The sequence below is a fragment of the Pinus tabuliformis genome, chromosome 7, assembly GCF_031772625.1.
Source record: "Pinus tabuliformis cultivar Carrire ecotype Pingquan chromosome 7, CPIR1, whole genome shotgun sequence".
NCBI classification, from domain to species: domain Eukaryota; kingdom Viridiplantae; phylum Streptophyta; class Pinopsida; order Pinales; family Pinaceae; genus Pinus; species Pinus tabuliformis.
This window is the reverse complement of record NC_142293.1, coordinates 592,119,855-592,133,102: the sequence shown is the minus strand read 5'-3', so window position 1 is coordinate 592,133,102 and position 13,248 is coordinate 592,119,855. Positions and strand designations below refer to the sequence as shown.

Here is a 13,248-nt window from a genome sequence, read left to right as displayed (position 1 = left end):
ATTAAAACATTTGAATGGGAGTTCGCCTTTGTATTTACTTGAACCTTTCTTAAATCTTTTGACAAATTTTGCCTCTTCTTCATCAGAATCTAAGCATGAACGTTCCTTCTCTTCTATAGGCTTGTTTGATTTGAAAGCTGCATCTCTAGTAACTGACTTTCCTTTTGAAATTCCCATCTCGTAAGCATTCAAAGAACCAAGTAGTTGATCCCTGTTCAAAGTCTCAAAGTTGGCTGTCTCTTCGATAGCTGAAACCTTAGGGTGAAACTTTGAAGGTAATGACCTCAATATTTTTTGAACTATTACACTCTTTTATTGTTTCTCCTATACCCATTATGACATTGACGACTTCTTCTATTGTTAGAAAAAACTTAGCAATATCTTCATCTTCATTCATTTTTAATTTGGCCATTTTAACTTTGGTATCTCCTTCATGAATATTTTCTTGTTTATCCCAGATTGCTTTAGTTGTTTTGCAATGTATTACATTAATAAATTCTGATTCACTTAATCCACTAAGAAGTGCATTCAGTGTTGCAGGGGAGTGCTCCCCCCCCCGCTCCCTCTCCCAATCCGCGCTTCGGGCGGGAGCGGCTCGAGAGCGCGCTCCCGATAAAAAATTTCCGTTCCCTGCCAATTTAGGGAGCGACATCGGGAGCGTCGCTCCCGTGGATCTCGGAGTGAATTTTTAATGCTTGGGAGCGAACGCTCCCAATCGCTCCCGAGCGTTAAAAATTCTCTCTGGGAGCGAATCATCGAGCGCTGGGAGCGATCTGGGCAGAAAAAAAGTCGCGGACGCGAAATCTTTTTCCAATTTTAAAAAGAAAAATTGTTTTAAAAGCCCAATGGGGCAAACAAACATTTCATTATCACTTGAATGAGAGCCAGAGCAAGGAGAGCAAGAGCAAAGGAGCGAGGAGAAGCGAGGAGCAAGTGCCGAGGAGCGAGGAGCAAGCCTGCAGAGAGGTAAGTAACTTAGTAATTTAGTTAGTTTAATTTAGTTAGGTAGTAATTTAGGTAGTTTAATTTAGTTTATTAACTATATTTAGTAAAAAAATTATGAATCTAAATTAATTTAATAGATTAAAATTATTAAATTAATTAATCTAAATAAATTAAATTAATTTGCAGATTCAAAACCCTACAAATATCAAACATCATGGACCTGGCTATATTTCTTGGGATTTTCCTCTTCTTGGTCCCTTTTATGGTTATTATGGTGCTGGAGAGTAGGAAACGGAGGGGCCAAAATGAAGAGGAGGATGAAGAAGCTGGAGAAAGTGGGTTTGATGAAAACCCCAGTGAGGAAGAGCTGGAGGAGGGTGAACATGACTCTCAAAAAACTAAACAAGACCAAACCCCATTGTGGAAATATGTTAACAGGCCTGAAGCAGGGAAAGGGGGTGGAAGCACTAAATTTCATTGCCCCCATTGCAACAATGCTTACACAGGTTCATACACCCGTGCCAGAAAACACCTCTGCGGGAAAAGGCCATGGGATGGAGACAAACAAATAGGAATCAAAACTTGTCCAGCGGTGTCAGCAGCGGATAAAGCCAAATACATAAGGGAAGAGGAGGAAGCCCAATACAAATCAAAAAAATCAAGGGGTTTCTTTGAACCAAGCTCACAATCACAAGCACAAAGAACTCCTTCAGCATCCTCCCAAGGCAGTGGATATGGAGGCACAGGGTCATCAGGTTTAAGGCGTAGAACCATATCAGGTTTCCTTGATGAGGGGTGTAGGAATGATGTGGATTCTAAGGTTTACAAGTTTCTCTATGCATGTGGGATACCATTCAATGTTCTTCGCTCACCTTATTGGCACGAAATGGTTTTTGCCATAAATGATGCCCCTAAAGGATACAAGAGCCTTGGGTATGACAAGGCAAGAACCGTTGGACTTGATCATGAAAAAGCAAAAATATCACATTCTTTGAATAGAATGACAAGTTCTTGGATTGACCATGGGGTGTCCATTGTATTTGATGGATGGACAAATGTAAAAGGCAAGCCATTGATAAGTGTTCTTGCTGTGTCTGTTAGTGGTGCCGTCTTTCTAACTGCACATGATTACTCAGACAAGTTCAGGACCGGCATCAACATTGCAGAAGCATTACTTGAAACAATTGACCGTATTGGGCCATACAATGTCATCCAAGTCATCACTGATAATGCTCCTAATTGTAAGGCAGCAGGAGCAATTATTGAGGATAAATACCCCAACATATTTTGGTTTGGATGTTTGGTTCACACATTGAACCTTCTGATGCATGATGTTGTCAAGAACAAAAATGCACAATACCAATGGATTGGTGATTTGTACAAGAAAGGCAAACAAATGATAAAATTTATTACAAATCATAGCAATACACATGGCCTTTTCCGCAGTCACTTCGAGATTGGAGTTGTTGAAGATTGCGAAGACCAGATTTGGTAGCTATTACCTCACCTTCAGGCGCCTTTTGAAGGTAAGAGAGTCATTGGCTAGCATGGTATCAAGTCCACATTGGCAGGTATTAAAGGAAAGGGCTACAAATGCAGCTGGCATGCAAGGTTTTGAACTGGTGGAGGAGGCGCTCTTGATGGTCAGTTTTGGACAAGTGTGAGGCAAGTGTTGGATTTCACCAAGCCCATTTATCACATGATTCGGTGTGGAGATACAGAAAAACCAGTGATTGGCGAGGTGTATGAGCAGATGGATACCATGTTGGGGCAAATAAAAGATATTGTTCATAACAGAGATCTCGACTTGTACAAAATGATTCATGATTTTGTGTGTGTACGGTGGAATAAACTTAATCTTCCACTACATTGCTTGGCGTATATCCTTACGCCAAAATACTACTCTACATCTTGGTTGGGCCAACCTGCACCAGGGGGTGGGATTAGGACCAAACCCCATTTAGATGCAGAGGTAACTAGTGGATATTTGCAAGCATTGGAAAAGTTGATACCTGACAGGGAGGAATGTGCAGCTGTGTGCCTTGAAATAGGCAGATACTTCAGTGGCACTGGTTTGTTTGGTACCTTCCATGCAATGGAAGACAGAGACAGATTTGATGCTCTCACATGGTGGGAAACATATGGCGGCCATGGACTTTTGCCAAAATTGGCAAAAAAAGTTCTATCACAGGTTGTGAATACTTCTTCTGCAGAGAGGTGTTGGAGCACCTACAGCTTCATACAAAATGTGAAAAGAAACAAACTCAATGAAAACCGAGCAGAAAGCTTGGTTTATGTGCACTACAACTTGAGGTTGTTGAGTCATTACTGTGATCGGGCTTATGAGGATCCCACATATAGAATTTGGGACAATCACCCAGAGGATGACAATTTGGAGGATGGTATAGTGCATCTTGAAGAACTAGAAGAGGAACTTATAAGGGATGAAGATGAAGCAGCTGCAGCTGAAGCAGCCATGCCACCTCCACCTCCACCATCCAGTAGCAGTGCTCGAGGTCCGAGTCTTGTTCCTTTGCTGTCGCCACCTCCATCTACACCCTCACGTGGAGGTTCTAGTTCTGGTCGTCGGTCTGTGCGGGAGACTCCTAGAAGACCACCACGACCTGCTTATACTCCTGGAGACTCTCGTGGCAAGGGCCACGTGTAGATTTACAGTTTACTTGTCTTTTCTAGTTTCTATTAGACTTTAGTTTTCATAACTGTTGAGTTTTGAGTCCTTGACTCTTGACTCTTGACTCTTTCATATCATAATGATATTTTTTGTAAACAATACATGACTGTGACAATGAAAATTTGAAGTTTGAAGTTGGCAATTATAACTCATTGGTAATGATTGTGAATTATGAATATGATGCTTTGTGAAAGACTAAAGTTGTTTCATTTCATTTCATTATTCATGTTTCATTTTATAACATTTCATTTCATGTTAACAGTTAGAAGTTAGGACTTAGAAATATCTAAGATATTACTTCTTGTAATGGTTAACCGTTAAACTTAGCCTACAAGTACAACTTTGGTGATCAATGATGATAAATGTTATATATTGAATTTTCAATTTTGAAAGCTTGAAGTTGAAACTTTAAGATTGAATTTGATGAATCATGATTCACGAGACTCATTATGTTGCAGTTGTAATATGTATTTTACTAATTTGTGGACATGGTTGATGAAGATTATAATTTCTAGAATCTAGATGATTGATGTGATATGGTTCAATGATCAATCTATGTTTTTTTATGTTTTTTATATTTAATTCATCATTCTACATGTTTTTGTTGACATATATGTATCAAAAATTAAAAAATATAAAAAATATATATATTTTTAAAACATCGCTCCTGGATTCGCTCCCAAACTGGGAGCTTCTGAAAATGGTCGCTCCCGCTCCCGTTTTCGCTCCCGCTCCCAAGTAACACTGAGTGCATTGATAGCTTTTGCATTGACTGTGAATTTGAGTTTGTCATCTTTGTCACTACTCATTGTCTTTGGTTCTTCATATCCCACCAACACAACAACCCAAACTTCTACTCCAAGAGACATTAAATATGTCTTCATTCTCACTTTCTAGAATGCATAATTTGTGCCAGTGAACAAAGGGGCTTTATTTGTTGAGAATCATTCCTGACTAGCCATTCTAATGATTTAGGACCTCCTTCCATTTGTTAGATTGATGCTGAAAGAACCTGCTCTGATACCAATTGATAAATGCTTGGCAATCACTGAAGGGGGGTGGCGGGGAGGGGGGGTGGCAGGGAGTGAATCAATGATTGTATCTATCCAATTATTTAGCTCAACTTAATTATTTTTTCAAATATCTTCTTATGCAGCTAATGGCTTATGTATATGTCCAGTGATTAGTTGTTTCTTTTGCTGTTACCAGAGAGAGACTTCTGCATATATTTAGAATTCAAGAGCATTCAGACAAGTGGGACATTCAACAAGCAATACATGAAGACACCAGATATAAGTGGAAACTAATAAAGGGAGAAAATTACGAATTTTGGTTGAAAGTGATGTGAAGGAAAGCTCCCATTCCCCTATTACATCAAATTTTTTGTAGGCTCCAACTTACAGGAGGCTGCTACCTCGAGGAAGCTCCAACTCCCACAAAATTTTCTGCAGGCTACAACCCACATGAGACTCCTACCTCAATAGGATAATATATATATATATATATAAGTAATAATTTAAGGAAATAAATGAATTTTTTAAAAAAGCTAACCATTAATTTATTTTATTTATTTTTACCTAATTTAACTTGGTTCCATAAATAAAATATAAATAATAATAATAATATTAAATTAATAAATGAAAATTTGACCTGGGTCCTAGAGTCAAAAATTAGCCGTTGATCTTGTGTAGCCATTGGAGTCTCTGCTTAGACTATTTAACATGCTAGACTGGATCTGTTTCTTCAACTTGTCCTGACGATGAACCACACTAGTTGGTTCGAAATGCGTCGACAAAGGTCTTTGTATATGTGATTTACGCCGAAATTCTTCTTAGAACTATGATGGATCACAGAAGCCTCAATTCTACAAAGGATACAACCTGTTCTTTATTGAGCTACAACTTAAAAGGAGACTGCAATCTCCTAATCACAATACAAAATCAAGTTTGCTGGTTACCTAATATTAATTTTTGCCCACAAGTTTGCTACTCATCTTCTCTGCTTCTCTTCTTTAATTCTGTTCCTCTTCTGCTACTTTTCTCTTTTAGGCTTCTTAACACCAAAATTCCTTATTCTCATTCAACAATGCATATTTTATAAGCATAGTTTATTAACTGTTTGTATTCTATGCAGGAATAGAAAATGAGGAGTTGTCTCTTGGTCTTCTAAGGCTGTTCACAATCTGCCTCTTCATTTCAATTCTGAAATTCAGAATTCTGTAATATAAAATGGAACTGAAATAATATAAGCTAATAGCAATGATTGCAAAAGACAATTCTTGAAAGCTTTTCAGATTTGTATTAGCTACATTTTAGTTTTATTTCAGATTTGTACCAGCGACCTGTTAGTGCCTTTGAGGATTCTTCTGTAATGTCTTTAGCATCGACGACATGAAGATTCATGAGTTTCATGACCTGTAATATACTATACTGCTGTAAAAGTGATTCTTTTTAATAAAAACATCCATTTTTCAGCTTATGTCTCAAGATCTCATGTGCTGTTTTTCATTTTAATTGTAGGCCATACATCAAGTTAACCAACAGCATAATGATCAGCCTTCATCAATGATAAGCATAGTTAACAATGATTAGCCTTAAACAACAATCAACCTTTGCACTTCACATCACTTATCAGCATTTGCACTTCAAGCAATCTTGCAACAATGGCAGTCTAGCAATCAACATAAATCAGCCTTAACACAATCAACAACAATCAGATTAATGACATCAAGTATCCTTAACATGATCATTTGACATCAATGCTAACATTTTCAACATTCTGGCTATTTAGCCTATGTATTTTACTGTTTTGGGATTTAAAAAAAAAATATTTTTAATAAAAGTTAACATGGTACAATCTAAAACTTTTATGGGATTTGGTTTCATTGTGAAATTCTTCATCTAAAGCAATTTTTTACTTGTGGACATGTAGAAATTGAATTACAACAAAATCATAGACCTGATAGAGTATCAAATTTTCTTAAATTATGTTATTCAATGGTAGTGGACTGATATATTGTTGAGCTTACCTATTTCCTTTGAATATAATTTGTGCCAAAGAGGTTGTATGCTGCAAGATTGGTCTTAGTTATATTTTAACAAACCTTGTTGCTTCTGGCAGGCCCGGGCAGAAGATGAGAGTTTACGTTTTATACTCTCTGATCAAGCAATAATTTTTCTGGCAAAGGCAACACCTACTAGTCCAAAAAAGATTTATAGTACAATTTCTGCAGCTGATTCTATTGTGCAGTCTGTCACCGAGTCTTCTTTCATGACACCAGTTCCTTCACCATCTCCTGTGGTCTATATGCACATAAAAGATTTATGCAACCTCCTTAAAGAGGATGTTGTCAGCAAGAACGGTAATTTGCAAAAAGATATTGCATGTGTGGGAGTTAAACAGGGTAATTATTGTGGAAACATGCAAGTTGACAACTGGGAGGGGCATACAGCAGGAAAATCTTCTAGGTTCAATTCAAAGAGGTTAATGTTCTCTGAGGCAAACCGAGGCAGAGTGTCAAAACGAGGCAGTAAGGAAGCTTCACGTGCACAGTTTGTGCGGAAATTTTCGTGCAAGTCACCTGTTTATCACAATTGTAGAATCTATGCCAGTGATGGTCGCCTACTTTGTTATTGCGATCAGAGAAAGCTTGATTGGTTGGACTTCGATTCTTTTAAATCTGTTTATTTACTGATTTGGATTTTTGATTTGTTTAAGATAGTGAACCACACACAATGGTTAACTGTTCTAGTAAATTTGTACCTTTTCTTCTTCAAGGTATATTCGTCGGGATTTGGCAGAACTTATAGAGGATGACCCTCCAGCTGTAAAACTTCTTTTTGAGCCCAAAGGTCGCCCTGAAGATGAAAACAATGAATTCTACATTCAAAGCAAAAAGAACATGTGTGTTGGTTGCGGAGAGAGCAATCATTATTTACGGTACAGGATCATTCCGTCTTGCTATAGGATGCATTTTCCAGAACATTTAAAGAGCCACCGGTCACATGATATTGTTTTGCTTTGTGTTGACTGTCATGAAATTGCACATTCTGCCGCTGAGAAGTATAAGAGACAAGTTGCTACTAAGTTTGGAATTCCTTTGTTTGCAAGAAAGGTAGTAGATTCTAGGAATAGTCAGGGAGGAGTCAATGGAGCTGAATTTGTTGCAGATGGTGGTGAAAGAGGTGTTTCTCCTTTGCAATTGAGAATTGCTGCAATGGCACTCTTGCGGCATGGATCAACAATGCCAAAGGAACGACGTGAAGAGCTTGAATTGGTAAGTACCATACCCAAATTCTTCTCTCTTGCATTATGATCTAATTTCTTTCCAGCTGTACTGATCAGGTGGCCACTAGTGCTTCTTCTTAATCTCCTCATGCTAGAGCACTGAGAGCCTTGGTTGCTCTCAAGCCCCCTTGAACCTTATTTTATAACTCTGTTTATTTCTTTAAGAGCAATGTAACATTGACTCTATTTGAATGTCTTATTTGTTCTTCTTATGGTATCTGGGATTATCAAATACAAGGTACTCGGGTCATTATAAATTAGTTATCTCATCTCTTCTAGGTATTTTTTATATGTTCATTATTATTTGAGTCAACAGGTCGTTTTATATTCATGGATATGATGTCATATTACTTTTTCCTTATCCTAACCAGAAAAGATGAAAAAAGTGGGAAGGCTATTATGTTTTCCCAAATTAGTATTGGTATTGACCTATTTAAATTCCTTAGAAGTTGTAGCATGTTAACAGCATGTGCTTGATTTTTTTTTTAATTTTTTTAATTTTTTTTTTTCTTTTAAATGTTATCTCTTCCTTGCCCAATATTTATATTTTCCCCTTGTGCATAAAGATAGAAGTCTGAACTTGTTGTGTTCTTTTGTCTGCCTGAGTTTTGTGCTTCTGTAGTGTGTCCACATACGGTGTGCCATGTCTACAAAACTTTTCCACAATTGTTCACGTTCTTGGATGTTGGTATGGATCTTAGTAATTGCCACATATATATTATGTTCATGAAATCTTTTGTTTGCAAATTTTAGTGTGCTTCTAAATCTCATGTACACAGCATGCCCTCCTTGAGGCTAGGACATTTTGATCATCTGTGTTTTGTTCTATTGTGATATGGTTTGGAATGATAGTTTGTAGGGTCACCTGGAAAAGATAAAATTATACTTCCTTGGGCAAGGCCTGTTAGAAAGTCGGAAAGGCGAAAAGATTTTCTTATGTTGATAATTACTTGTGATATCTTTGTGTTCTTATTAACTTTCTTATGTTCTTCTTTTATTTTTGTTTCATCAAGCAATAATTAAAAAAAAAAAAAAGAAGAGAAAAAGAAAAAAGAAAAAGAAAAAAAAAGAGAAGAAGAAGAAGAAGAAGAAGAAGATCAAAGACACCAGATGTAGGCACTCAGCCAGGGCTAAAACCCCTCTCTAGGGAAAAACCAGTCAAACTCTTCCACTAGCAAATTGAAGTTGAGATAGACCAAGACCCTAGACCAAAAAACCTTCCTCCTCCACCAAGTCAGCCTTCCAATAAGATTCAACAACCTTCAATAGTCTCTTCTTGTCTAGCAGCTACAACCCAGTAACAACTCTAGAATTTTGGCCCAGCTTCAGAACTACAGTTTCGGCCCTGCCAGTAGCTCAACAGCTTCACATGTGGGGGGGGGAGAGAGAGAGAGAGAGAGAGAGAGAGAATTTTGAGTTCTTGTGCTTGATAGAGACCTTGTTCTCCTTCGCTAGTCCTTTCCTCTTTTTCCTTTGAATTTCACAACTTTTTCTTGTCCCAGAAATTGCAGTTCGAACTTGATGTGTGAATGCTCCATATGAGGTTGAGTTGCTTCGTTTATGTAGGAGATTTTGCCCCTCAATTACGCCGACTTGTCCAGTTTGAGGCCGACTTGGTGGAGGAGGCCTAATTGACCTATTTTACATTAAAATAAATTTGTTTCTTGATTGATAATGCCCAAGAAGGGTCTATTACGTTATGACATGGACAAGGACACTTGACATAAATCCTAGAAGCCTATAATGAAGGCTTTGACCTATAAAGCATTGACCCAAGCATGAAACCCATGCTTTAATAAGTCAACTTCTTTAATAATAAAATTCCTTTTTCTTTCATTTGACCAGTGTTACTTGGGAGCGGGAGCGGGAGTGAAAACGGGAGCGGGAGCGACCATTTTCAGAAGCTCCCAGTTTGGGAGCGAATCCGGGAGAGATTTTTTAAAAATATATATTTTTTTATATTTTTTAATTTTTGATACATATATGTCAACAAAAACATGTAGAATGATGAATTAGATATAAAAAACATAAAAAAACATAGATTGATCATTGAACCATATCACATCAATCATCTAGATTCTAGAAATTATAATTTTCATCAACCATGTCCACAAGTTAGTAAAATACATATTACAATTGCAACATAATGAGTCTCGTGAATCATGATTCATCAAATTTAATCTTAAAGTTTCAACTTCAAGCTTTCAAAATTGAAAATTCAATATATAACATTTATCATCATTGATCACCAAAGTTGTACTTGTAAGCTAAGTTTAACGGTTAACCATTACAAGAAGTAATATCTTAGATATTTCTAAGTCCTAACTTCTAACTGTTAACATGAAATGAAATGTTATAAAATGAAACATGAATAATGAAATGAAATGAAACAACTTTAGTCTTTCACGAAGCATCATATTCATAATTCACAATCATTACCAATGAGTTATAATTGCCAACTTCAAACTTCAAATTTTCATTGTCACAGTCATATATTGTTTACAAAAAATATCATTATGATATGAAAGAGTGAAGAGTCAAGAGTCAAGGACTCAAAACTCAACAGTTATGAAAACTAAAGTCTAATAGAAAATAGAAAAGACAAGTAAACTGTAAATCTACATGTGGCCCTTGCCACGAGAATCTCCAGTAGTAGAAGCAGATCGTGGTGGTCTTCTAGGAGTCTCCCGCACAGACCGACGACCAGAACTAGAACCTCCACGTGAGGGTGTAGATGGAGGTGGCGACAGCAAAGGAACAAGACTTGGAGCTCGAGCACTGCTACTGGATGGTGGAGGTGGAGGTGGCATGGCTGCTGCAGCAGCTGCAACTGCTTCATCTTCATCCCTTATAAGTTCCTCTTCCAGCTCTTCAAGATGCACTATACTATCCTCCAAATTGTCATCCTCTGGGTGATTGTCCCAAATTCTGTATGTGGGATCCTCATAAGCCCGATCACAGTAATGACTCAACAACCTCAAGTTGTAGTGCACATAAAACAAGCTTTCTGCTTGGTTTTCATTGAGTCTGTTTCTTTTCACATTGTGTATGAAGCTGTATGTGCTCCAACACCTCTCTCAGAAGAAGTATTCACAACCTGTGATAGAACCTTTTTGGCCAATTTTGGCAAAAGTCCATGGCCGCCATATGTTTCCCACCATGTGAGAGCATCAAATCTGACTCTGTCTTCCATTGCATGGAAGGTACCAAACAAACCAGTGCCACTGAAGTATCTGCCTATTTCAAAGCACACAACTGCACATTCCTCCCTGTCAGGTATCAACTTTTCCAATGCTTGCAAATATCCACTAGTTACCTCTGCATCTAAATGGAGTTTGGTCCTAATCCCACCCCCTGGTGCAAGTTGGCCCAACCAAGATGTAGAGTAGTATTTTGGCATAAGGATATACGCCAAGCAATGTAGTGGAAGATTAAGTTTATTCCACCGTACACACACAAAATCGTGAATCATTTTGTACAAGTCGGGATCTCTGTTATGAACAATATCTTTTATTTGCCCCAACATGGTATCCATTTGCTCATACACCTCGCCAATCATTGGTTTGTCTGTATCTGCAAACCGAATCATGTGATAAATGGGCTTGGTGAAATCCAACACTTGCTTTACACTTGTCCAAAACTGACCATCAAGAGCGGCCTCCTCCACCAGTTCAAAACCTTCCCTGTCAGCTGCATTCATAGCCCTTTCCTTTAATACCTGCCAATGTGGACTTGATACCATGCTAGCCAATGACTCTCTTACCTTCAAAAGGCGCCTGAAGGTGAGGTAATAGCTACCAAATCTGGTCTCTCCAATCTTCAACAACTCCAATCTCAAGTGACTGCGAAAAAGGCCATGTGTATTGCTATGATTTGTAATAAATTTTATCATTTGTTTGCCTTTCTTGTACAAATCACCAATCCATTGGTATTGTGCATTTTTGTTCTTGACAACATCATGCATCAGAAGGTTCAATGTGTGAACCAAACATCCAGACCAAAATATGTTGGGGTATTTATCCTCAATAATTGCTCCCGCTGCCTTACAATTAGGAGCATTATCAGTGATGACTTGGATGACATTGTATGGCCCAATACGGTCAATTGTTTCAAGTAATGCTTCTGCAATGTTGATGCCGGTCCTGAACTTGTCTGAGTAATCATGTGCAATTAGAAAGATGGCACCACTAACAGACACAACAAGAACACTTATCAATGGCTTGCCTTTTACATTTGTCCATCCATCAGATACAATGGACACCCCATGGTCAGTCCAAGAACTTGTCATTCTATTCAAAGAATGTGATATTTTTGCTTTTTCATGATCAAGTCCAACGGTTCTTGCCTTGTCATACCCAGGGCTCTTGTATCCTTTAGGGGCATCATTTATGGCAGAAACCATTTCGTGCCAATAAGGTGAGCGAAGAACATTGAATGGTATCCCACATGCATAGAGAAACCTGTAAACCTTAGAATCCACATCATTTCTACACCCCTCATCAAGGAAATCTGATATGGTTCTACGCCTTAAACCTGATGACCCTGTGCCTCCATATCCACTGCCTTGGGAGGATGCTGAAGGAGTTCTTTGTGCTTGTGATTGTGAGGTTGGTTCAAAGAAACCCCTTGATTTTTTTGGTTTGTATTGGGCTTCCTCCTCTTCCCTTATATATTTGGCTCTATCCGCCGCTGACACCGCTGGACAAGTTTTGATTCCTATTTGTTTGTCTCCATCCCATGGCCTTTTCTCGCAGAGGTGTTTTCTGGCACGTGTGTATGAACCTGTGTAATCATTGTTGCAATGGGGGCAATGAAATTTAGTGGTTCCACGCCCTTTCCCTGCTTCAGACCTGTTAACATATTTCCACAATGGGGTTTGGTCTTGTTTAGTTTTATGAGAGTCATGTTCACCCTCCTCCAGCTCCTCCTCACCGGGGTTTTCATCAAATCCACTTTCTCCAGCTTATTCATCCCCCTCTTCATTTTGGCCCCTTCGTTTCCTACTCTCCAGCACCATAATAACCATAAAAGGGACCAAGAAGAGGAAAATCCCAAGAAATATAGCCAGGTCCATGATGTTTGATATTTGTAGGGTTTTGAATCTGCAAATTAATTTAATTTATTTAGATTAATTAATTTAATAATTTTAATCTATTAATTTAATTTAGATTCATAATTTTTTTACTAAATATAGTTAATAAACTAAATTAAACTACCTAAATTACTACCTAACTAAATTAAACTAACTAAACTAACTAAATTACTAAGTTACTTACCTCTCTGCAGGCTTGCTCCTCGCTCCTCAGCACTTGCTCCTCGCTTCT

At 38.0% G+C, this 13,248-nt stretch overlaps 1 protein-coding gene across 1 annotated transcript in view; it reads left to right on the top strand.

Moving 5' to 3' along the window:
• Positions 1–13,248, top strand: part of LOC149248820 (protein RRP6-like 3) — a 301,074-nt gene that overhangs the window by 190,778 nt on the left and 97,048 nt on the right. The window contains exons 8-9 of the mRNA XM_089458557.1: positions 6,758–7,293; positions 7,415–7,913. Of these exons, the coding sequence (XP_089314683.1) occupies positions 6,758–7,293; positions 7,415–7,913 (1,035 nt within the window). The remainder of the gene's footprint in view (positions 1–6,757; positions 7,294–7,414; positions 7,914–13,248) is intronic.